Here is a 23232-nt window from a genome sequence, read left to right as displayed (position 1 = left end):
CTTCCTTTTCGTCGGGAACAGGTTTTTCTTTATTTTTCGCTACAATAAAGACTCCAATGTATTTAAAAAAAATACAAGGGTTACAGCATATTGCAACGTCTTCCGTCCCAACGCACTAGCGCAGCGATTATGTATGCGCAAAGCGTGCATCCGAATGGCGTCGATATCAAAATTGTAACTCGTATATTATGTTGTTTTTTGTTTTTTAAGCAGACTTTTTTATCGGAATTTTCATTCATTGAGCTCAGGTAAATTAATTTATTATTTATATTTCTGATTTTTTTTTGTTCGACCCACATAAAAAAGCTTTGTTGAAATCTATTCACGAGTGTTCGACTTTACGTACATGGAACTAATGTAAAGTGTAATAACAATTAAATCCTATTTGGAAATGCAACAAATAAGTCCCCCAATAAACCAATTTCAGCAAAACTATTTCTAGCATTTAAAAATTATATGTCAAAGCTATTGACCCTGAACATCAGTTTATGCAATAGAATTTTATTACAACATTAATTGAATTGAATGTAAAATTAAATGTGTTGGCAGCACGTACAAGAAAAGTGTATTATAAAAAATAAAAAATAAATGCAGCTATGTAATTTTAAAGAGGAACAACCTCTACTTTTTGTTTTATTGCATATTAACTGTACTTAAACCATCTTCAATAGTACAAAGCATAGCATTACAACACATTACCGCGATTTTTAAGCACTCTCTCCTTGACCGCATAAAACCATGGACCGATTTTGGTGTTCTCCAGACAGTCCTTAAAAGCTTGACATCCTTCCATACTGTTCAGCACACCGAACACGGCCAAATCGGCCAAATTTGGCTGCGATCCACCGTGGAAGGTGGTTTTCTTCTTTTCGATTTCACTGATCCATCGATCGCACGCATCGTAGATGTGCGAGCGAACGTCGTCACTGAGCTGGTGCCGCCGCTTGAGCCGCTTGCTGATGCCCCACATGGCAAATGCGCCGACGTATACCATCAGGTCTCGTTCCCATTTCGGAAAGTGGATACCCCATTCGCCAACGTCCGAAAACCATTCAAATGTTTCCATCGCTTCGTCCTTCGTTCGATACACGTTCGGAGAAATCAAATGCACCAAATGATCGTCGGCCCAGGCACGCCACTTGCGCTCCTCCCTAATCGCAAAGCAAACAATATGATATAATATAGAATAGCTTCCACCACACAAACACACTCAACACGGCAATACTCACTCTTGCTCTTCCTTTGTACGATTGTCGACCTTCTTTTCCTGATACATCAGGAAATATTTGTTCATAATGTCGAACACTTTTCGTCCCGCATCGTTTTCGTACGATATCGACGGATAGTATTTGGCGAGCTCGCCGATGTCTTGCTTCTTGTCCCGAAGGAAGCTGGAAATCGAGGACACTATCATGCTCGAGTCCGTTAGCTGAACGTATTTGCCCGATTTCGTTTTCGCTAGCAAAATTGGAACTTTTTTACTGTCCGACCAGCGAATGTCCTGACGAAGTACTGCATCCACCTCCACCACTGAGTAGGAAAGCCCGCTGTGGTCTAGGAAAGCACGAACCTGCAAATACAATCAGTTACAATCAGTCCATTACACCGTAGTTTGTGATTAACCGTAACATTCCCACCTTGCAGCAGAACGGGCACGTTTGGAACTGGAACAGCACCAAATCTAAGCCCGAATCATCATTCGGATTGACTACTTTGCGCATTATTTTCACATCCGGCAGCTTGTCGAGAACCTTCGGCCCTACATGCTCGTGCAGCATATGATCTGTGGGACCGCCCTTGAAGTAGCTGTAACCGGACCAGCCGGTGCCGACCAGGGCACCGATTGCCATTCCCTTCACAGCCAGTCCTAGTGTGCTGGTTGGTTTTTTCGGTCCCGCTCCGGTAGCCATCCGACGGACGAGATTGATTCGCTGCAATTTTGCCACATTTTGATGCGGTATCCTCGTTGCAATTGATGCAATAGCGCCCAAGCGGAACGTTGCCATTACGTAAACTGTAGCAAATACGGCCGGTGAGTGGGTTTTTTTTATTTCCAAATATAATGCACCTATCTGCCGATAAAATTTCTTATTTTGTCGTAATCAGCCGGGTTTTCATAACAAAACAACAAACGTCAAATATGGTTGACAAAAATCATTTCCATGTTTTGGCGTGTCGACACGGATGTGACAAAATGTGGAAAAAAATTTCAACTTTGTCAAAACTGCTTGTCAACTGCAAAAAAGAGCTTTTCTCGTGGTCGTGTCAAAAATCTACACCTGAACGACAAAAAGCTCCAACCTCTGAATATCGAACGACAATTTATTTATAAAGTACTAAATGGATACATAAATCAATTAGCAACACACCTTTTAGCAATATTACCCTAGCAAATGATCACAACTGTGCCAAATAGTTGTGTGTTTACGCTTTTTTACGAACGTAAAATTTTTCACTTTTTGTCAACTTTCAACGCCAACAAAAGTTCACGTTTTGAGTTTGTCAGCATTTCGTCATTCCCATGGCTTTGCGCCTTCGGTTTCAAGTTTTCTTAGTTTCTGATTTAAAAAAATATTTTTGAAAATGTTTAATTCACAAAATTTTAAAGAAAAAGAAATTGAAAATTTCAAGTTTGCTGTTCAATTGTAGTTTATTGAATAAAAATAATCATAAAGAAGTTTGAATAAGGCCCGTGTCTGTGCTCCATCGCATGCGATTTTATCGCACGTGCTGTCAAACGCTTTTTCGTATAATATTGCGATTAATTGGATGATTTGAATAATATAACGATTATGAAAAATTAATTTGAGATTGTTCCTACAAAACACCACACATTTAGTTTGACATATAAAATCGGATGCGGCGTCCGACGAAATCAAACATTTTTGATTCCGTCGTACGACGAAATCGCACGTCCGACGTTATCTGTCAAATCCCATATAAAATTTTGACAGGTCTTCCGATAAAATCGCATCCGATGGAGCACAGACACGGGCCTAAAGCAGGAAAAAAAACATTCGATACTCTCCCGATTATCCGTGGATTCGATTCGGTTCTGGATTGGATGCTAATCATTTTCTTGTTTAAGCGAAAGGCCACGGGAGTGACAAAATGCTGACAAATTTTTCAAAATGTGAGCTTTTGTCACTTTTTTGAGCTTTTGTCTAAATTTTGTGACCTGGAGCAGCCAGGAAAAAAGTTGACAAAAGTTGACAAAATTTGACGTTCGTGAAAAAGCGTAAACAAACAGCTATTTGGCGCAGTTGTGACCCATTGTTATGATAATAATGCTAAAATGCATGATTCTAATTGATTTATGTACCTAGTTAGTGCTTCTTAAACAAAATATCGATGATATTCAGATGTTGGAGCTTTTTGTCGCTCTTGTGTATGTTTTTGGTGCGGCCACGAGAAAAGCTCTTTTTTGCAGTTGACAAGCAATTTTGACAAAGTTGAAAATTTTTTCAACATTTTTTCAGCTCCGTGGCCACGCGCTATTTGATTTGCTCATGAAATTTTTATGTTTTAACCGTAGAGTTGGCAACCAGATTTACACACGTAAGTTGGCAACCGGCATACCCGGGTATTCCACACGTTTTGATGCAAAAAATTAACGATTTTCATAGGTAAACAATGTTTTCTATATTTTAATGCTGTAAGCAAGTAATGCGGACCATATATTCTCTTCTATTTCATTTATTCATTAAGTTTTTTTCATTTTAATATAAAAATAACGGTCATATTAAAATTTGGAATCGCTTGAATTTGACTCAAAAATAAGCACAATACGAAAAGAGGAAGAAGAGAAACGTCATTCTCCATACAGAATGTATGGAATACCCGGGTATGCTGGTTGCCAACTTACGTGGTAAAGTTAAAAAAAAATTCAAAATAAAATACTTACAGACTGTTTAAAATTACAATTTATGCACCAAAAAATCAGAAATTAAAAGTTGGGAGGCTACGGTAAATTTCAGGTCAATAAAAGCAATGAATCAAAAGTTATTTCAGTTTAAAGTTTAAAAAACTACCCGGGTATCCGGTTGCCAACTTAAAGGTTAAATAATTATGAGAGTGATATGATTTAGGAACTTCAAGAAAATTTTAAACTAAATTACAGTGGAGCGCCGTTTGTCCGGGCATCTCGGGACTTTAACTCGCCCAGATAAGCGAAAAACACGGGTAATGAGTCAAATGATTATTTTATTACCAATTTCTGATTAGGTTTTGGAAAATATTCTTATTTTCTGATAAAAATAACCCAGTTTTCATTAACTTCATGTTTTCCAATGAGAATATTTGAAATTTGCCATGAATTATAGTGTTTTTTGTTATGACAATGTGCTCTTATAACCGCTTTTTCAAATATCCTCCTCATAACGCAATGTCACCTTTGTATTGAGCTGTCATTTCTCAACAGCACGGATAAACGGAAAGCCGAATAAAAGGTACTCGGATAAACGGCGCTCCACTGTATGTTTGATGATTTTCATAAAATCTCATCAGAACGTAATGTTCCACCCGTTAAGTTTGTACATCTCTACTCATGAAGAAACGTCAAGCATTTCCTTCAAAACGTCTCTGTTTATTTCGCACAGTCACTGAAGAAGAAGAAACAGAGCATTCGGCAACGAACAGATCGGTGAAATATCATTTGTGGTTCCGTGTAATTTACAGCAACAAACATGCTTGGAATCGAGAATTTCCCCGAGTACGAAGTGCCTGGAGCACGTAAGGTGCAGTTTTATCCGTACGAATCTAACGGCGGGTAAGTTGAAAGGCTTCGGCGGCACCTCCGCGTACTCCCTGCCAATGTTAGGTTAAGAGGCCCGGAGAGAGAATGACACGAATTATTGCATCTTCTAGGAGTGTTGTAGCCATAGCCGGCGAGGATTTTGCCGTCATTGGTGCGGACACTCGGCTCAGTTCCGGCTACTCGATTCATACGCGTACGCAAAACAAACTGTTCCGTCTGTCGGACAAAACCGTGCTGGCGTCCACCGGTTGCTGGTGCGACACGCTCGCACTGACCAGCTTGGTGAAGGTGCGGATGCAAATGTACAAGGATCAGCATCAGAAGAACATGTCCACACCGGCCGTTGCCCAGATGCTGTCGATTCTGATGTACAACCGTCGGTTCTTCCCGTACTACGTGTCGAACGTGCTGGCTGGATTGGACCAGGACGGTAAAGGTGTCGTCTACAGCTACGATCCGATCGGCCACTGTGAAATGACAACGTACCGGGCGGGCGGATCAGCCGGACCATTGTTGCAACCGGTGCTGGACAATCAAATCGGCCAGAAGAACATGCTGAACGCGGATCCGGAACCGGTCAAAATGGAGAAAGCCATCTCGATCATCAAGGATACGTTTATTTCTGCCACGGAACGTGATATTTACACGGGTGATTCCGTTATCATCAACATTATTACTAAGGATGGCATCAAGGAAGAGACTCTGCACCTCCGAAAAGATTAGAGCGTTGATTGGCTTGGTCAATAAAGGGAGTTTCAATTCTTTTCGATGAATAAACATGTAAAATTCATCTTTCTCTTCAAATTCAAATTTTCCTAATATCGTTTGAGCGTAAATGTAAAATTTTATGTTTCGCAATTAAAAATGGATGGAAACAGGAGCGCGAAGTAATCTGAATCTTAACAAAACTTTCAACCTAAGAGTTCTTTCAACTGATTCTAACAAAATGACTGCTGTTCACGGAATTACTTGGAAGTAGAGAGTAATGAGCACAAGTATATTTCAAAATCAAATGTTATACAGCAAAAGTCCAATAGATGCATGATGATTCTTTGAGGCTACAACAACCTGTTCAACAGCAGCAGCGTCCTATAAAATTGCTTTCGTGGTCTGTAGTCTGCGACTCGCGAGTAATTTACTCCATTAACAAAAAAAGAACATCGAATGAAGCTTTATTCTACACAATACACATTTGGCTGAACTGCTGAAATTTGTACCAATCAAACTGGTTTGCATTTAAATTGGAAAAGGTTTTAAACATTCAGTTTGAGTGTGATGCGACGCGAAACCGCAAGCCTTAGCCATACAATCATCATCGTGCGTACTTCTACAAGAAAATGCCGATTTAAATATTTTTATTTCCCGACTTCTTTAATGAAGCGGCAAAATGCGTTCTGTATCTCTGTTGCTGTTACCATGACACCAAACACACGGCGGCATGTTTACAGTAGTATCAAGTGTTATTTTCGAAAGCTGTGCCACTACCGCTCACCGTACCGAGTGGTGCTGCACTGATTTAGGGAGGCCTGCACTTCTTCTCGCCGTAAATGATCGTGTCTACACAGTGGTGATATAGCATTTTCAGTCGGTTTTCGCCTTTCCCTGCATTACACCGCCGCCAAAAAAGTTATGGTGCTTCACCCCGCAGTGCTTCTCTTAAACGTTACAACTATTAAATGGGGCCTCCCGCCTTTGTTGGTGCGCTGTACACAGGTGCGTTGAGAAGAACCAGCGAGCAGACGAGCGATTCTACTGCCTCCCGACATCTCACTTCTTACCGGGAGGCAGCATGGGTGTGCCGATATCCTTACCGCGCAGCTTAATGCCGATGATGCGCTCGATTTTGCCCAAGATCAAGTTGTTTGGAATGCCACGGCCCGCCTCGTAGTCGTTAACGATTTGTGGCTTTTCACAAATTTGCTGTAGGAGTGAGATTGTGCGAGATACACGATAAGCAACATTGGACGCATCCAATTGGGCGAGCTATCCGCGCCACGAGCGAAATTGTACCCTTACCGTAGCGAGATCCTTCTGGCTCAGTCCCTTCGCCTGACGGCCCTGCATGATTAGCTTCGCAACGGACGGTGCAAGCGTTTTGTGACGCAATTCGTCCGTTTCGCGATCCAGTTTGGCTGTATTTTTAGCCGCAACATGCTGTTTGTTGGTTCCAGCGTTGACTGAAAAGAGGGGAAAATAAAGACACAATTAGAAAAAAATGCAAAACCAACGACAAGCACATGGCATGTGGTGTCATGCTAGAAAGTTAAATATAAATTGCATCATATTGCTGTTTCAGGGGGGTGCCTGCGTGTAAAGAGCCCACCATGCCGCTTGACAAGCGGACATGCCGGAAAACATCACTGTTTTGCTCAGCACATTGTTTTGAATTGCGTTCGGGAAATAAGGTCACCCTTAACGCTTGCCCACCCGAGGCCGGCCTTCCCTCAGTACTTACATTTCTGTGTGGTCTCCACTGGAATTCCTTGACGGCGTGCCTTATTGATGGCCGATTCAGTCTTTAGTGTGGCCGCTTTTGGAGCCTTTTTACGCAATACGGTCACTGTGTCCCAGTCGCTTTCCGACATCTTTGCACTGGTTGGCTTCCGTTCGACTTATATCGTACAAATTAACACAGAAAACAAGTGCACGAACACACAATTTGCTGAGCACGGCTTAGCAAGAGATCAGGTTGAGTTGGAGCAATAGAAGAAAAAAAGTCAGTGCGATTCCAAATTTAGTCTCTGCGTTGCTATTTCCCTCTTTGCTGCGAGTTTGCTTCAAATCGAAGGAAAATGAAGATTCGACGTTTCTAGAATTGCAGGATCTGACAGTTTGACGTTTGTTTGCTGAAGCATTATCGACGGGTTAGCTCATGCAATGCCGGAACACGATTACAGTCAGATGCCGGATATTGTGGTAAAAATATCACGAGAGCTAAAAAGATCGCTGGTACCATATTTTATCATTATTTACGTGTATTTCACTGCTATTATAGAGCAATTTTTCAAACATCAAGTTTATTACTTCAGCATAATTTTTGGTGTGTTTAGTTGGCCCTCACTGGTTGAACTGCGATGGCTATTGAATTATTGAATTTTTGGTTGGCACGCTTTTGCCCTGTAAAAAATCCGCAATTTCGCTATTCAAAACAGCATTCGTGTAAACAATGCTGTATATTTCTTCATCTTGTTCTGTAAACGAGTTCATTTCATTTCGAGTGATTTGACATGACGATACGATGGTAAAATAAAGATGTCATTGACATTTCAGATCAACGTTGAATAATTAAAACTCAAACAGAGGAAGAAGACGGATAAATGTTTTAATGATTTTGATCTGATGAGAATAAATAAACATGTTGAACAACAATTGTAAAAGCTGGTGTTGGCAAAGAAAGACTTTTCAACTACTCAATAAACTGTTACCAGGCGTAACAACAGCTGGGATTCAATTACAAATTACGAAATATTTTATTTATAGCCGAATTTAAATCTCAAAATCATTATGATATAGTTTTTTACCTCCTATACTATGTTGCTAGTTTAAACCCAAGGACTGTGTAGGAACGAAGTCAAGTAATGCAGAACGATTTGATAAGTACCCTAAAGTTCTTTACATCAGTTTGAAAGCCCCTTTAGATTAATAATGATTTTAATGAATTTAATAATGAATCGGGCTGGTAATCGCAAGTAATTTGTTAATTAGTTCATAAATTTTACAGGAAAATTATGTATGCCTCTAGTAAGTATATATATTTGAGTGTTTGATGAATTTTCAAGGGCTTTCTGCTGTCAAATGACATCCAAGGAGACCAAATCGATGTTGGCTAATAATTGACCTCGTTCCATCACAGCCCTTGCTATAATCCCTTCTGTCATATCGTTTGCATTCAAATGTCAAAGCAGAAAGTGGCGAACGAACCTGCCGGTTGTGTAGCGATCAATTAATTTTCTATTCAGCTAGCTTCAACATCAAGCCCACAGAGGCCACCGATACACTGAAGAAGAAAAGAAGCAAGTGAACGCAGTGCGTGCTACGCGTTCGGTTAGAGGAATTCCGTGTTATTTTTTGCGTGACACATCTGGTCAATGCATAAACTAAACGGCGTGCCCCTTCAGAATGGCTTAAACGCAACGGTTGCTCACGGACAGACAAGAAGTTTCCTCGCCTCCGTGCGCTTGGGCCGTTCCGGTCACACACAGTCGTACTCGGCTGCTGTGTGAAGTGAGGAGAGCGCGAAGAAGAAGCGGTGGGTGGTGGCGGTTGGTTGCCAAGGTTGTGCGGCAGTGGAAAGGGAGATTCGCTTTTTTCCCACTGTAAAACGGTACCAGAGTGTGTGCAGCGTAAGTGTTGGTAGTGGTTTGTGAAAGAAGAATCATGGAAGCTGGTGGTGGTGGTGGGACCGTGAGGTGGGAGCGTGGCAGGAAAGGAAGATGAAAAGTAAAGCTAGGAAACGAAATCATCGGCATCATTAAAAGAACAAGAAGAGCACGGGAAAGCAAACCTTTCCTAGCCCTTTGGTTACATTCTGCTGGAAAACAAAAAAAAAAGCATCTTCTCGCGAGAACTGAAAGATTCTGCCGGAGAGTTTTTATTACTAGACGTGGAGGATGAAAGGGGGGTACGGCGGTGTACCTGGAACCGGGATAGTGAAGAGACGAGGAAGTATGCAGGTTTTTCACCCCTTCCGGGTGCGCGCGGCCAAGAAGTGCGATGAAAAACGTAGCAAGCGGTGGCGCTGGCGTGTGAAAACGGTTGTCTTCTTCCTAATATTTATCGTGCGGATGCTTTTTTCAGCAATAATCGGGAAAGAAATTCCGATCAAAAATGCAAGTGAGGAGGAAATGCAGTGTGTGTGCGTGTGTATGTAAAGTTACCTTCACGGACGACAAGTCGACAGAGGAATTTTAGCTGTTTTATTTTGTTTTTTGATAAGAAAATGTTTGAATGGAAGTTAAATGTGAGGCAAACATCCAGTTCCATTTCCAGTTTCAGTGGCATTCATTGAAGCGGCTTCATCAAAGCAGCCATCCCTAGAGGGATAGAAACAAAAGATGAAGTTGTGTATGCAAAGAAATGCTGGAAAACGTATGAAGTAGTCTTTTTTGTGTCAATTTGTCACGAGTAACGGACTTACAGTCTTTCGCTTGTGGGTTTTCATTTGCTCCAGATGAAGTTGTGTGTGTGCGTCTGTGTATGTATTTCCATCTTTTCTGCCTTAGGGCAAACCACCTCCTCATCGCCACACTCCATCCATACAGGGCTACTGGAATTGATGCACTTGGCAGAGCCAGGGAACACCCCACACCACCACCGCTACTTGCATCAGCTTCGGAAATGGTTTGGAGACACACAATCTCTCCAGTGTAGCTGTAGGTTGAGATAGCGAAAGAGAGAAAAGCGTATGGATAGGTGGAAAAATAGTAGCAGACAGGAAGTGATTTTCTTTGCTTCCTCCACCTCCCACCCCACACGAGGCAAACAGAATTTGGCAAAGTTGCAGCGAGCGTGCGTCGCGCAGTAGGCGATGGGTGCGAGGAGTTAGACGTCGTTGCTCTTTCCCCTTTTGTTTTCCCTCTTTCTTTGCACGAGTTTCGCAAACTCTCCCGCACCACCGCTCGCTATGGTTGCGAACCATCTGTCGGCGTAGAATTGCTAAATGTGTCGCGTCCTTCTTCCAGCAGGATCAGCATCTCTCCCGCGGCGGCATACTGTTCAACCCCACAGCGCCTAGACGCAGGCCGAATTTTCACCGTAATGTGAAGGCGCAGCGCACCGAAGATTAAAAGTGTGGCTGAACACTTTTCTTTCTGCCCCCCCCCTACCACCGGAAGTGTTTACGCTCGTGCCCGCTTGCGTGTGTGTGCGAAGTTAGTGTGTTGGTGTGTGCGCACACAAACGCCAAAGAGAGTGTATGTGCGCAAGAGTGTAGTGGTTGATGGTGGTGTTGTGTGCGGCACACGGTTCATCTCGGCAAGCGTCGTAGCAGTCAGCAGCAGCAGCAGCGGCCATCAACGGGCCTGTATTATTTTGTTGTTGTTGTTGTTCCTGTTCCTCTTTTGTGCCCGCTGCGGTGAAGAATGTGAGGCGGTCCCAGAAAGCCCCACAGCAGCAACAGCATCACTGTGTGTAGTGATTTTTCGATATCTCTCTGCCGAAAGTGAGCAGAAAGCAAGTGGAGCAAAATAGAGTGTGTGTATGTGTGTGTGTGGAAGTGTGCGCCGCGTACACAATTACGCTCAGCCGCTCGGTTGGGGGCTAAGGTGGAAAACGGTGAGAATAGGAAAAAAGGGAAGAAATCCATAGGGGGAGATAGAAGAGTAAAGGGTGTGTGAGGAGGAAGAAAAGTGTATTAGAGCTCCTTCCCGTCGGTTTTACGCGCGTGTGTGTGTGTGTGGGTACGGTGGGGTATGGTGGTGTTGTTTTTCTCATACTCTGTGTCTATCACTGTATGCGGGGTCTGCGTCTGATAGAATCATTAGTGCGACACATGTGAAGTGTGTGTGTGTGTGAAAGTGTGTATGTGTGTGTGTATGCTTGACGCCGTATACAAAACACACAAACATACAGGCAGAGAAAAGGAGAAAGAGTGAGAGAGAGAGCGAGAGACGTGCGCCCTTACAATCAGTCCGCCGGCATTACGTGTAATCGCGTAGCCGTACAAGCCGTACCCGAACGCCCCGAGATAAGCGCCGGCTTCTTCCTCTTCTGCAGCTCGTTGGTGGTCGGTTGTTAGAGGGCCACGCCGAAAAGCAGCATCCGACTACCGCCCGTCGCCATACGCAGGCTGCTGGTGTGCCGGGGCAATGGGTGCCCAGCAGGTGAAGGAACGTCCGACCGGAACTATCTCTACCCTCGGTGCCGGCAGCTCGATCCGGTCCAGCCGCAGCAAGCCCCGCTCGTCGAAGGATGCGCGAACGCTCGGCTCAAACATCTTCACCGAACACAGTGGTAAGTGTGTCTGGTGGTGGCAGTTTATTTCCTTTGTGCAATTTTCGCGTCTACTGCGACCTGTTTGAACATGATTTTACCGATACCGATATGGTAAACGAGCGACTCAGAGTACAGAGTAGCGTGAAAGAAAGCATGAGTCACGGCGTCGTCGAACTGCCCGGGTTTAAGTTTTACGAAAAATGGATCATGTCGAAAATGAGGATCGCAGATAGTGGAAAGGAAAAAGAAGAAGAAAAAGAAGACAAAAATGCTCATGCCGTCATAAAGCATGTCGACACAGCAGCGGCAACAGTAATAGCAACAGTGTGAATGAAGCATAGCAGCAGGCATTGACAGCGCCCCGTACGCTGTTCAGATTTGGAATTGTGTATTTTCTCTGCTTCTTTCACTCATCCTACAGTAAATACACGCACGCACGCACGCACACCAGCTAACGCGATACGGCAGCGAGGGGAACAGCATCAGCGCTACATGTGTGTGCCTGCTTGTACTGCGCTGCTGCGCTCCCGGAACGAATGATTGTTCCCGTGTGCGCATCTCCTCGGCCGACGCGCCGTCCTTGTCCTTGGACCGCACAAAGGGAAGGGAAACCGGAAAACAACAACGGCACGGCTGTGTTGTTCCCTGGGGAAGGAAACACACCTACAACATTACACGTGGGTGTATGTGTGCGCGAAAGATGCACACCATCATGCAATAAAGCAGCATCACAATGCTCGCACACACGGACCCAGCCGCCAGCATCTTTGGCAGTGCAGGGCGGGTACTGGCTCTTGTCGCTATCATCATGGTTGGGTCGGACAGTGCACCAGGGGAATAAAAATCGAAACCCGACAACAGAGTGGAAGCCAAGATGCAGGAATAAAACGAAATACACGCTTATCGATTGACCGTTCTCCACCCCGCCCCTCGAGCGGTGCTTCATCGGGACGGGGGCGCGGACTACGGGTGTTTGTGTGTGTGTGTACGTGTAGGAGGCTGCCGTACATGTGCCTTCAGTTGGTGTGTAGTTCAGATGCTTTTGGGTAGCGGCGCACCATCGCCCAAGGCACGGCAGTAGGGGTAGGAGTTGCGGGCGAGCACACGCAAAGGGCGAAATAATGCTGCTTCCCCCTGTTATTTTTTTCTCCTACTTTACAATACTTTCAACACATTATAGCGGGAAGCTGGGCCTGTTTGCGCCCTGTGCACTTCTCAGGAGGATTTTGAATTAGATAGATTTTTGAAGCAGTTGTGCCTTTTTTTCTCTCTCGTCAGCTATTCAGCTTTGCCCAATGTCGGATCGGTTTTGTTTATCGATGGGTAGGTTTATATGAGGATGTCCATGCTCGTAGGGAAAAAGCATATGTCTGGAGCGCATGACATGTTATGGCAGGACTAAGCAATTCCTAGTATTTGAGGAAATCATAATTTACCCTGCTGTGAGGGATAATTAATTTTGGTTAGTATTTGCTCACACCACACATTGTTGATTCGAAAAGATAGTGGTAATTTTCTCCTGATAGCCATTTTTTTCTTTTCTCGTTATCGTTGCGATCATCGGATTGATATTTTTTTTAATTTTGGAATTTATTTAGGATGTATAATAGTAAAACAAAATAATGGTTTTGTTATGAGTAAGCTGAACGCGTCCTCACCCCTGGTGGCCGTATTGAAAAATTAGACCTCCCGACCCATTTGTGTAATTTAAAACAATCCAATTCCACAATGGAATTGCGTAAAACAATGTGTAAAACATTTTTCATTGATTGCGAGGTGTATTTCAACAGCTGTCAAAAATTGTATTTGTAACACAATGATGTGTCAGTTCTTCCACATGATTTTCAACACGACTCTAGCTGGATTGAGTTTGACATTTCATTGAATTCTAATGTTAAAAATCATTTGGAAGAGCTGAAATTTTATTTTAATGCAATTTCATCATTTGACAGCTATTGAGAAACATCTTGGAGGCGGTGAATATAGAGTTTTCTGAGTCACTTCAAATGTGCACATAATTATTCATCGCATTCAAGATGTTTTTCAACAGCTGTCAAATTGTGTATTTGCTTCAAAATGAATTTTCAGTTTTTACACATGATTTTCAACACATAACAAAGGACTGTCAAACTCAATACAGCTTGAGTCGTGTTGAAAATCATTCTGAAGAAATTAAAAATTATTATGATGGAAATGACATATCCATAAATGATTGATGTGGATTAACATATTTCACGTGGTGAATAACAATGTTTACATTCGAAAGTGACTTGGAAAACACTGTAATGATGTGCAGATTTGAAAATGACTTGAAAACCCCTGTATCATTATCGCTATGGGCCCTAATTTACATGTACATAAAACTTCATTTAACCTAAATGATTCTTCTAAATATCTTGCTAAAGAAGATGAAAGTACTCTGCATTAAAACTCGCAATCTGTATCTAGAAAAAAAAGTATTTCCACATGCTGTCAGGAATTATTTAGGCATAGATAATTTTTTAACAGTAATTCCCTAAAGGGCGAATGTATTAACAAAAAAAACATGGACGGTAAACATACAAACCTAATTTATTATGATTTACCTAACGTTTATCATTTTCGATCGCTAAACTAACATAACGTAGCAGCAGCCTTGGCCCAAAAGCTTGGTTAATATTGTCATAGGAATGAATCACTGCAGTATTCGGATATAAAAGGTATGCAATTCTGGCGAATCTCATTCGTCCCGCTTCTATGGTTTTATCGCCTACACAGATGGTGAAAAAGTCTTTTTAATATTGTACCAACATCTGTCCGTCGGAAGAACATTTTTCCATCACAAACAAAACGTCCTCTCTGCGTATTTGCAAAAGACGGGTTGAAGGCACTTTTGTTTAGCTGTCGCATGGGGAAGGGTCTAATTGATATTACACCCCTGCCGTTTGATGCATTTTTGTGCTCAATCTTTGTTGTAGATTTGTTTACGCATGAATTGAGGCTCGTTGCCCGCGTCGCGCAAATGCATGAAAGTGCACTCAGAACGCCGAACGGTGTAGAATAGCAGCAGCAGCGCGTTCCATGGACACACCACTACACGAATGCAGCAAGCAACGGTTCACACACAAGTACCAATTGGCTGCAGCGGTAATTACTATCACACGCTTGAATGTCTTGCCGCTGGGTCACAACAGGGACCTGCGCTCGGTGTTGGTGCGGCTGTTTGGCGGGGGCAACTTCGGCAGGTTTAAGAGAGAGAGGGAGGACTTACTAAGGTGGGCCACTGACAGTCACATTCAAGACCGTTTTTGTTTTGCCTGCTCCACTGGCCACGCAAACCAAAGTCGACGACGGCAAAGAGCTCTGCTGCTATGTACCCTTGAAGGTGCCAACCTCCTCCATCCCAATTGCATCTCTCTCTCTCTCGCTCTCTCTCGCCCTATGTCCGCGTCATCAATGCTTTCGGAAACGATATTTGAATGCTTGCGAGACTTTTTTATATCATTACAAGGGGGAGATTCATGTATCTCAAGAGCGAGTGTTATGAAAAAGCATTGTACGTTCCACCTGCTACCATCCATAGACCGCAGAGTGAGAAGAATACACAGCAATTGTCTCAATATTTGCCATTTGTTATGCTTCATTTTTTGCCTTCGTCTCGTTCATTCACAGCTCCAAACCATCTTCAAACCGTCTCTGGACCCGACGGTCATTCGTCGTCGTCTATCGCTCCTGGGATGGTTGGGTAACGCTGTCCGCCCTAATTGAGCGTGGTTAAATGGGATCGAGAATCCAATTAAACATTCGGCATCGGCGTTTCGGAATAAAAAGTATCGTAATACAGCCGCGGAAGCGTCTACAACCGCTGCCAGACGATCCAATACCATGCTGTCGGCATATTGATGTCGTTCGATCGTATTTTTGAAACGTTTCCAAATATGTGGATATGGCATGGTGGACTGTTCGTCTCAATCCTATTTCTACCGTTTGCTCTGGGAGAAATGTCGATTGATTTGCCCTGCCCTACGACGTTAACCTTTCGAATGTTTAAAATAAGGTTTAGGTGATTTAAAAATACTGTTTCGAGGGCAGTTGGGTCTAACACAAAAATGAGATATATTTTTAATGGCTTTGGAAGAGATGGGCTTTTTGTGACATTTCCGCTGGGCAGAAATCGGGATTTTATTTATAAACTGAAGTTACCTTTGAAATGAATTTTTGCGTTAGTCAGATGGCCATTAGAATCGCAAAATAATGCACAAATTATGAACCTTCCGTGCACTCATGACTTGCTTAAAAACCTCCCCATTTGTCGTCAACGCGAGACTTTTTAGCATGCATAATTTTCCGGCCAATTTTCTTTCATTTGCTAGCGATTCACCAGTTGAAGCACGCCACAGTTTCGTGCGTTGTCCAAATGCCGGCTACCTTTTCAGACAAAGGCGAAACAAAGCATCTCACAAGGGAAGTTGGTACGCCGCGCGTGTACATGCGCGTCATGTAGCCGTGGTTGTGTGCCTTCTACTTCTTGTTGTCGTTGTCCTCGTTGCACCGTGGACGTGTTGGTGGTGGTGGACGTGTTGTTGCCTTGCGGGGGTTGAAGCCACCCTAATTCAGCGTCTAGTACGCCAGGATGGATGTAAACTTGCACCGGAGAAAAAGAAGATGTGTGCGTGTGATACGAAACGGTGTGCGTGCGTATGCGGTTACAACTCGTTGCCGTCGTAGTCGTCGTCAACACTACCGGGAGCAACTGTGCGCAGAAGCAGCATTTTCGGGAAAATTGTAGCAGCAGCCACTTGTACAAGAAAGAGGTCCTTACTGAGTTTCTGCACGCTTGTGTTGGTGTGCCGTGCCGTTCAGCCGGTACTTCGTTGTTTCCGGTGAATAAATGCGTTTTTGGAATAACTCTTTCGGCGAGGGAGCGAGAAAAAAGGAACTGCGCGACAAATATGATTGTTGCTAAGTTTTACTACAAAATTCTATAAGCCATATCATATTTCAGAAACTAACTAAAGCTCACTGGACAATTTTATTGGGATATTACCAGTTCTATTCTGATTTTGACACGCTTCGAGTCGGGAAAATGAGCTTACAAAGGAAACCCCTCATACCAACGCAATAAAAAACTCGTCACCTCGACGTCGAGATGACTCGATTGCAATAATAGATGCTTGGGACAGCTTGGATAATTAAATTACCTTTAGTTCTACATGGCTGATTCATCGATGTATGCCTCAATACGTATTTTCAGGTCCCTATCCATTAGAGCCTGAAGTAACTGTGAGGTAATAGTAACAACCACCATCTTATAAAAATAAACCAATGATTCGAGTTGGAAACGTCATTCTTTAATTCTGATATAACCTACCGAAAAGAATGTATCTATCTTTCACACGCATGTTCAATAGAACAATATTCTCTTCGGGATGTGTGGATTTGTTGCTGTAACTAGTTCTCAGAGACGCAATATGTTTTGTGTTTACAGCTTGAGTAATAATCATTACCATAGGCTAGATTAACTTAAAATGACAATAAACATCAGGAAATATAGTGTGTTTTAATGGAAAAGGCTAATACCTTTGCATTGGCTGTCCTTTCATGCCAAAACCTAAGGTAATCCTATTAATAATGTGCTATTACTGTGGGTAAGGAAATAATCTTAGACTTCTTTTACTTCTAGAAAAAGATGAATACAGGGTTTCACACTTTATCTCAAGACCGCGGGACCCCTTCCCGAATCTGTCTTAGCGAAAGCCAAGACTGCGGTATGATGCTTGAAAACGTTGATGATACCTGAATTCATCGGATGCAATGCTGAATCTGCGGCACATTTCTCGAAACACACTGGTCCGCGCCGAGGACATGCGGTCGAATATTTGTATACTTTGGGCCAAATGACTTCATTCCTCGCTTTTAACTACAGTGGAGCGCCGTTTATCCGGGCTTCTCGGGACTTGACCTCGACCGGATAAGCGAATAACACGAATAATGAGTCAAATGATATATTTTATCATCATTTTCTGATTAGTTCTTTAAAAAATTCCTATTTTTTGATAAAAATAACCCAGTTTTTATTAACTTCATGTTTTTCCCATGAGAATATTTGAAATTTGCCATGAATTATAGTGTTTTTTGTTATGATGATGTGCTCTTATAACCGCTTTTTTAAATACCCTCCTCATAACGCAATGTCACCTTTGTATTGAACTGTCATTTCTCAACAGCACGGATAAACGGAAAGCCGGATAAAAGGTACCCGAATAAACGGCGCTCCACTGTATCTTAAATCTATATCATCGTATAAAGAATACATTCTTCTTTGGTTAACATTTTTTGCAAGCATTTATCTTATCCCGAAACATTTTCTAGAATATTGTACTATAAAAAGAAAAAAAAACCTCTGTTATTTATATCAAACATATTACCTTTTTGCGCTTCATTGATTGTGTCAACAATATTTCAAATAAATTGATTGTTGGACTGGTTCAACTAAGGAAACCTTTCCGTTCTGATGCAGGTTTCTGTATATTGTCGATATAACACGTTTTCTGTTACATGAAGTGCGTTTTGCGGTTTGTGTGCATTTCACAAGCTGTTGTCACATGTTTCTGGAAGCAGTGGCCCTGTGGCTAGGATTAGTTACATGGGAAATAAGGCGGGTTGTATAAACAATCCATACCGCACACTCACTTGCATAATATTGCTTACTTCCTGTGAAGCCTTAAATATGCTCCAGTATCTAACTTACGATATACCCGATACGATGGCAGAATGACATTATTGAGGCCTTACCTTTAAATTCCAAATGTTTGCACTGCAAAATGTGATCGACTTTTCCGCAATGCTTTCGTGTTTTTTTTGTGAGTATAATAAAATGAACCACTAACAAATAAAATGTCCTGCGTTGATTAAATATTGATTCTTGGGTCCCCTATTGCGAAAACAGACGGAACGAACTGTCCAACACAGCGCTTACCGCTGTTTTATCCGCTAGCGGCTTCAGTGGCAGAAGACAACAGCTGTCCAATGTGATAGGAAAGCTTCACAGGCAGCAACAACAACATCAGCAGCACTTGCATATCTCGCAACATAAGGGAGAGAAAGAGAGAGTCGGTTTATGCCTAGAGTTTATCCTTATATGGTATTCCAGGCGTCCTGGTGGTGTTGTACGTAATGAATCCGCAAAAGTGGGAGTGAACGCGAGCGTAGGTTGCGAACGACGGAGACAGCTAGACCGATAGGCGAGCAGGATCGGCCAAGGCAGGAATGCTAAAAAGACCAAGGCACAACGGGACCAAGCATCGGTGCTCAGGGGGGAAGAGCCCATCATCATCCACATTCAAGGACAGCCGGCAATGTTCATGCAAAAGTCTTCGCTAAAGAGAAAGGGCCGGATTCGGGACTGGCTGCATTGAAACGGTGTCAAAATGCAGTTTTATGAAAGATGGTTGTGTGAAGATATCCTTGCAAAGGGAAAGCTAATCTAATGAGAATTTAATGCATGTTGCTCTGTACAATTGGACACGCCTGCTCTATTTTCGTTGATTCAAGTTCACAGTGGCTTCTTCATTTTGCGTAATACAAATGTTGCATTGAACGTGATAATGAACTGCCTTACCTAACCTTAGCATTAAATAGTCCCTGCTTTTACCTAAACTTTACAACGATAGTGTAATTTCGCTCTGTCCAATTGCACCATACGCTGATGTGGCCCCAAGTGGTGGTAAAAATGTTGGCACCTATTTTTAAATATTATTAGCGCCAACCTTTGCTTGAATTCTGCTGCGAGTGAGTGTGCTACCCCATGCAAAGTGTGTTACTGCTTTGGTCACTTTCACCGTGCCTCGTATTGAAATGGTGTGTTTTTTTTCTTCTTCTGATGCCAAAATTTTCTGTCAGGCCCAAGAAATATGTCCCAGCATGTTTAATTACACAAACAAAAAATTCTCCTCAGTCGCGGCACGCTACGAACCGTGAAGAGAAGCTCTCAATCCGTGTCTGCAGATGTGTGTGCGGGAACAGAAACGGTTGTTTCCTTCTGGTGTCGCGTCGTGTTGATGCTTTGGTGAGCCATTTTTAAAATACCACCAGTCAATTAGCCAACGCAATGGAATCGTTCGGTTGTAATCTTGATCCGATCGGGAAAAGAATTGCGCCAGAGAGGAGGTGTAGGTTTACATACCGAAACAAAAAAGCATAAACCAACCCGTAGACGAATTACATGCGCAATTTACGCTGCACAATCGCTGTTCTTCTTGCGGCTTGGCATTACCACTTGTGCGTGCGTTGACTTTATGTTTGTTGAAATAATTTACACTCCCCGCGGGGCAATGCAGGAATGCGTAATAGTGCATCAATTATTTTTATCTGCTCCGATGGTTGGCTGCTGGTTTGAAATTGTAATGATTTTCAGCGTGTTGTTTGCTGGTGCTGTTTTGGTGCTATTTTTTTTGCAAATCCAACAGAGGGCAACTGTTAAAATGGTTTAACTCGGACCCATGTTAGGCAAGATGGATGGCATAAGAATTGTACGTTTTGATCATTAGCCGTATGACAGCTTCGAGGGGGCGGAAAAATTCTCGCCCACAACTGTTTGCCGAAAGACATCTCCTCTCGTTTTATGACCCAAAGCTCAAGTGTGATGTAACAACTTTCTATGCTTCTGTTTGGCGTTTCCGAATGGCCCTTCCGTATTTCGCCACCCTCGTTCCTTCAAATATTAATCTGTTTTGATTGGTGACAAGAGGCTAGCTACACGACCGGCAATGAGGTTTGCTCTTGGCAATGGCTACAGCAACATCAATGTGGTTGGGCTACAGTTTCGTTCCAATCCGTTACTTTTGCCTTCCCTACCCCCTCTCATATGGGCAGTAGCACTCCTCCACTCACGAATGAACGGAGCCGGCCGGCAAACGCTTGCTCCATCCTCCACCCGGAGTCTAGCGGACGGGACGAGAATCAAGATTGATGGTTTCCTCACGGAATGCTCCGAATGCATTATCGTGAGCGCATGCACATACGTACGCCAGAGTTGCTTGCGCCACACAAATGTTGTAGCACACACATGCAGGCGGCACTTTCGTTAAGAATGGGGAGCAGAGAGGGTGCGAGGGATAATATTTCGTTTTCGGTGGCCACTCTCGTTACGGCCTTTTCTCGTTCTCGTTCACTACATTCTGTATGTGTGTGTGTGTGTGAGTTCAATTTCCTTTCCGCCGGCAGGATGATGGAGGAACGAACCGCTAGCCACATTTCGGTTACACATACCTTCCGCCGGTTCTTACGGATTGAATTGGGTATGTTTCATGTCCAGCCGGCAGCACGGTTGGTGGGTACTGTTGTTAGGAAGGTATCCGATGAGGGTGGGGGTCTCCGGGTGTGGAAGTAAGTGTTATAATTGACGAGAAATGGTGGTGGTACCGGGGAGAAGGCGCGACCCGGCCAAGGGAAGAACCGTGACCCAACCGTGTGTTGTGTGCCGTTAGTGGGAAAATCTTCTCCAGCGTTCTCTTTCCCGCCCTCCTGGACACGCGCGTGCTGTTGTCGAAGATCAGTTGAACAAACGGTAATGGGTGTGTTCCGAGGAGGAAATTCAAATAAACAGTGTAAAATATGCTAACGGAAATCACGCTTAAGCTGCTGCAGCCACATACCGGGCGGGTGCTACCGGAACATACATAGCAACAGGGTCGAATCGTATCACAATTCCATCGCTTTGGTTCGTTCCTGCAATAAAGTTGGAGGTCTTTAACGAACGTACAGCTTAAATCAGATCAGCCGGACGGTACAACTCTTGCTGGGAACGGAGAAAAAGGCAAACACATTTTGGGATAGTTTGAGCAGTTGAATAGTTTTGTATATACATAGTGATTTATATTTCACTTTATGGTAGCTACAATCCGGCAAACAATGAATTCTTGTGTATCATTATAAAACCAGGACAGTCTATTTTTAAAGACGTGCCTATTATCGAACATATCTCCTCGCCCAATGGGAACAATCATCCGATCTTAGAAAGTAGAGGCTTTATAGTAAAATTATTATAGCTACGTATGTTGAATTATACAAATGTCTTTAGTTTGTGTACTTCTGTAGAACTTTTTTGACAAATATGATGATGATGATAGGTCCCAACTCATACCGCAACACAGGTTTGAGAAGGACCAAGTATCGCAGGATATTGAATATACTGGTTTGTGTTGTTTCTTTTGCTCATTCAAATAAACATCAAGCAAGTGGGGCGATCAAAGATGCGGTTGCACAGAGCAATAGCATGATAACAAAGGCATTTCTTGATTTAAATCGAATATGCTCGCTTAAATCTTTTGAGGAGATGACGAAAGATGACGTTTGTAATGGATAAGGACTTTTAGAGTCATGCATTACGGCTGTGACCTTGCTCGTCTTACATCATCCGTTATCGTTCTCACTGGTATGATTGGTTTAGCTTCTGTATCTCTTGATTTTTTATCTTGACGAAACGACCTGCTTGATCATGTCAGCTTTATCATGGTTTCTATCGTTATTAGCTTTAACTTTTTAGTTCATCTATCGTTATCATATTAAATAGTGCAGCATATAATTTACAGCAATAATTACTCTTTAGGGAATTAGGTTTAGAATAAAGCAATAACTTAACATTTTGCAATATTTTTTAAATTTATTTATGTATGTTTGTATAATAAATTTTATTATGCTGACTTTTTAATCGACAAACGCCTGTTATTTGTTTGTGAAGACCTAACAATGGTACCAGGATATCATGGAAAAAAATATGTTCACATTATTTACGATTTTATATTATTGCACAAGCCAATGATGAACGAAAAGTTCAATTTAAATGTACTTTTAAATACAATTAACCAACAATTTCTGCCTGTGGTGTTGCAAATAGTCTGGAAAGCAAAATTCCTGAATACAGCGGACAAGTCTATGAATTCCTCGAATGATACTGTGCTGTGTTGCTGCGACCCTGTAGAACACCATCACACTAGCCTTCTTTCGCCTGCAATGTTCCATCATTTCTGGCCTTCTTCATTTTCATCTTGCGTGTGTACTAATTCGTGACATTATGTGCAAATGTGCCAATTGGGAGAAGCCTGTGAAACGAAAATCATCAATCTCTCCTCAGCTGCTGCTGCGCTGCCTCATGATGATGATGTGGGAACGTGTTGCGTATGTTTCTTTGCGGTCATAACAACTTCAGCGGCGGCGTCCGCACCGTGGATCGCGTGTCATTCGCGTCCAAACGCAGTCATCCCTTGGGTCGGTAATATTGCACACGGGGCGGACGGGGCGAACGGGGCTGGTTGAGAGTAGCAGGCCCAGCAGGCTTGTGAGAATTTCAAACAGAGGCAATTGCTCAAAACCCCCAAAGCACAGGAAGCCACTATCGCGGGGCACCGATTTGATTTTGTGAAGGTTACGTCATGTGGATTGTGTGCGTGTGTGTGTGTGTGTGTGTGCGTGCACTTTTTTATCGCCTGTTGTATCATAACACAGGCTAACTACCATTTGAAATGCCTTTGCCCCGGTGGGAAGAACTGATTTTCTGTTGTGTT

General features: G+C 42.9%; 4 protein-coding genes across 7 annotated transcripts in view; 2 read left to right on the top strand and 2 right to left on the bottom strand.

Moving 5' to 3' along the window:
• Positions 1-599: 599 nt before the first annotated feature.
• LOC120953799 (prostaglandin E synthase 2) lies at positions 600-2130 on the bottom strand. The gene is made up of 3 exons (XM_040374057.2): positions 1638-2130; positions 1230-1570; positions 600-1151 (listed from the first exon to the last, which is right to left on the bottom strand). The coding sequence occupies exons 1-3, from the start codon at positions 2004-2006 to the stop codon at positions 686-688; spliced, it is 1176 nt and encodes a 391-aa protein (XP_040229991.1). The 5' UTR covers positions 2007-2130; the 3' UTR covers positions 600-685.
• Positions 2131-4565: 2435 nt separating this feature from the next.
• On the top strand, positions 4566-5560 carry LOC120949561 (proteasome subunit beta type-1). Its single transcript, XM_040366943.2, has 2 exons — positions 4566-4768; positions 4867-5560. Exons 1-2 carry the CDS (start codon positions 4686-4688, stop codon positions 5477-5479), a joined length of 696 nt encoding a protein of 231 aa, XP_040222877.1. The 5' UTR covers positions 4566-4685; the 3' UTR covers positions 5480-5560.
• A 161-nt stretch (positions 5561-5721) lies between these two features.
• Positions 5722-7581, bottom strand: LOC120949563 (endothelial differentiation-related factor 1 homolog). The gene is made up of 3 exons (XM_040366944.2): positions 7212-7581; positions 6773-6933; positions 5722-6676 (listed from the first exon to the last, which is right to left on the bottom strand). The coding sequence occupies exons 1-3, from the start codon at positions 7339-7341 to the stop codon at positions 6524-6526; spliced, it is 444 nt and encodes a 147-aa protein (XP_040222878.1). The 5' UTR covers positions 7342-7581; the 3' UTR covers positions 5722-6523.
• Positions 7582-8715: 1134 nt separating this feature from the next.
• LOC120947750 (tyrosine-protein kinase Abl) overlaps positions 8716-23232 on the top strand; it is a 29102-nt gene continuing 14585 nt past the window's right edge. For 2 of the 4 annotated variants that reach the window (XM_040363387.2, XM_040363384.2), the window contains exons 1-2: positions 8716-9099; positions 10441-11707. In XM_040363387.2, coding sequence (XP_040219321.2) covers positions 11563-11707 — 145 coding nt within the window. In that variant the 5' untranslated portion in view covers positions 8716-9099; positions 10441-11562. Of the gene's footprint in view, positions 9100-10437; positions 11708-23232 lie in introns of all 4 variants that reach the window. The other 2 variants (XM_040363385.2, XM_040363386.2) reach the window with 2 other exon arrangements.

Source organism: Anopheles coluzzii, chromosome 2 (assembly GCF_943734685.1).
Source record: "Anopheles coluzzii chromosome 2, AcolN3, whole genome shotgun sequence".
NCBI lineage: Eukaryota > Metazoa > Arthropoda > Insecta > Diptera > Culicidae > Anopheles > Anopheles coluzzii.
This window is presented reverse-complemented; position numbering and strand designations above follow the sequence as displayed.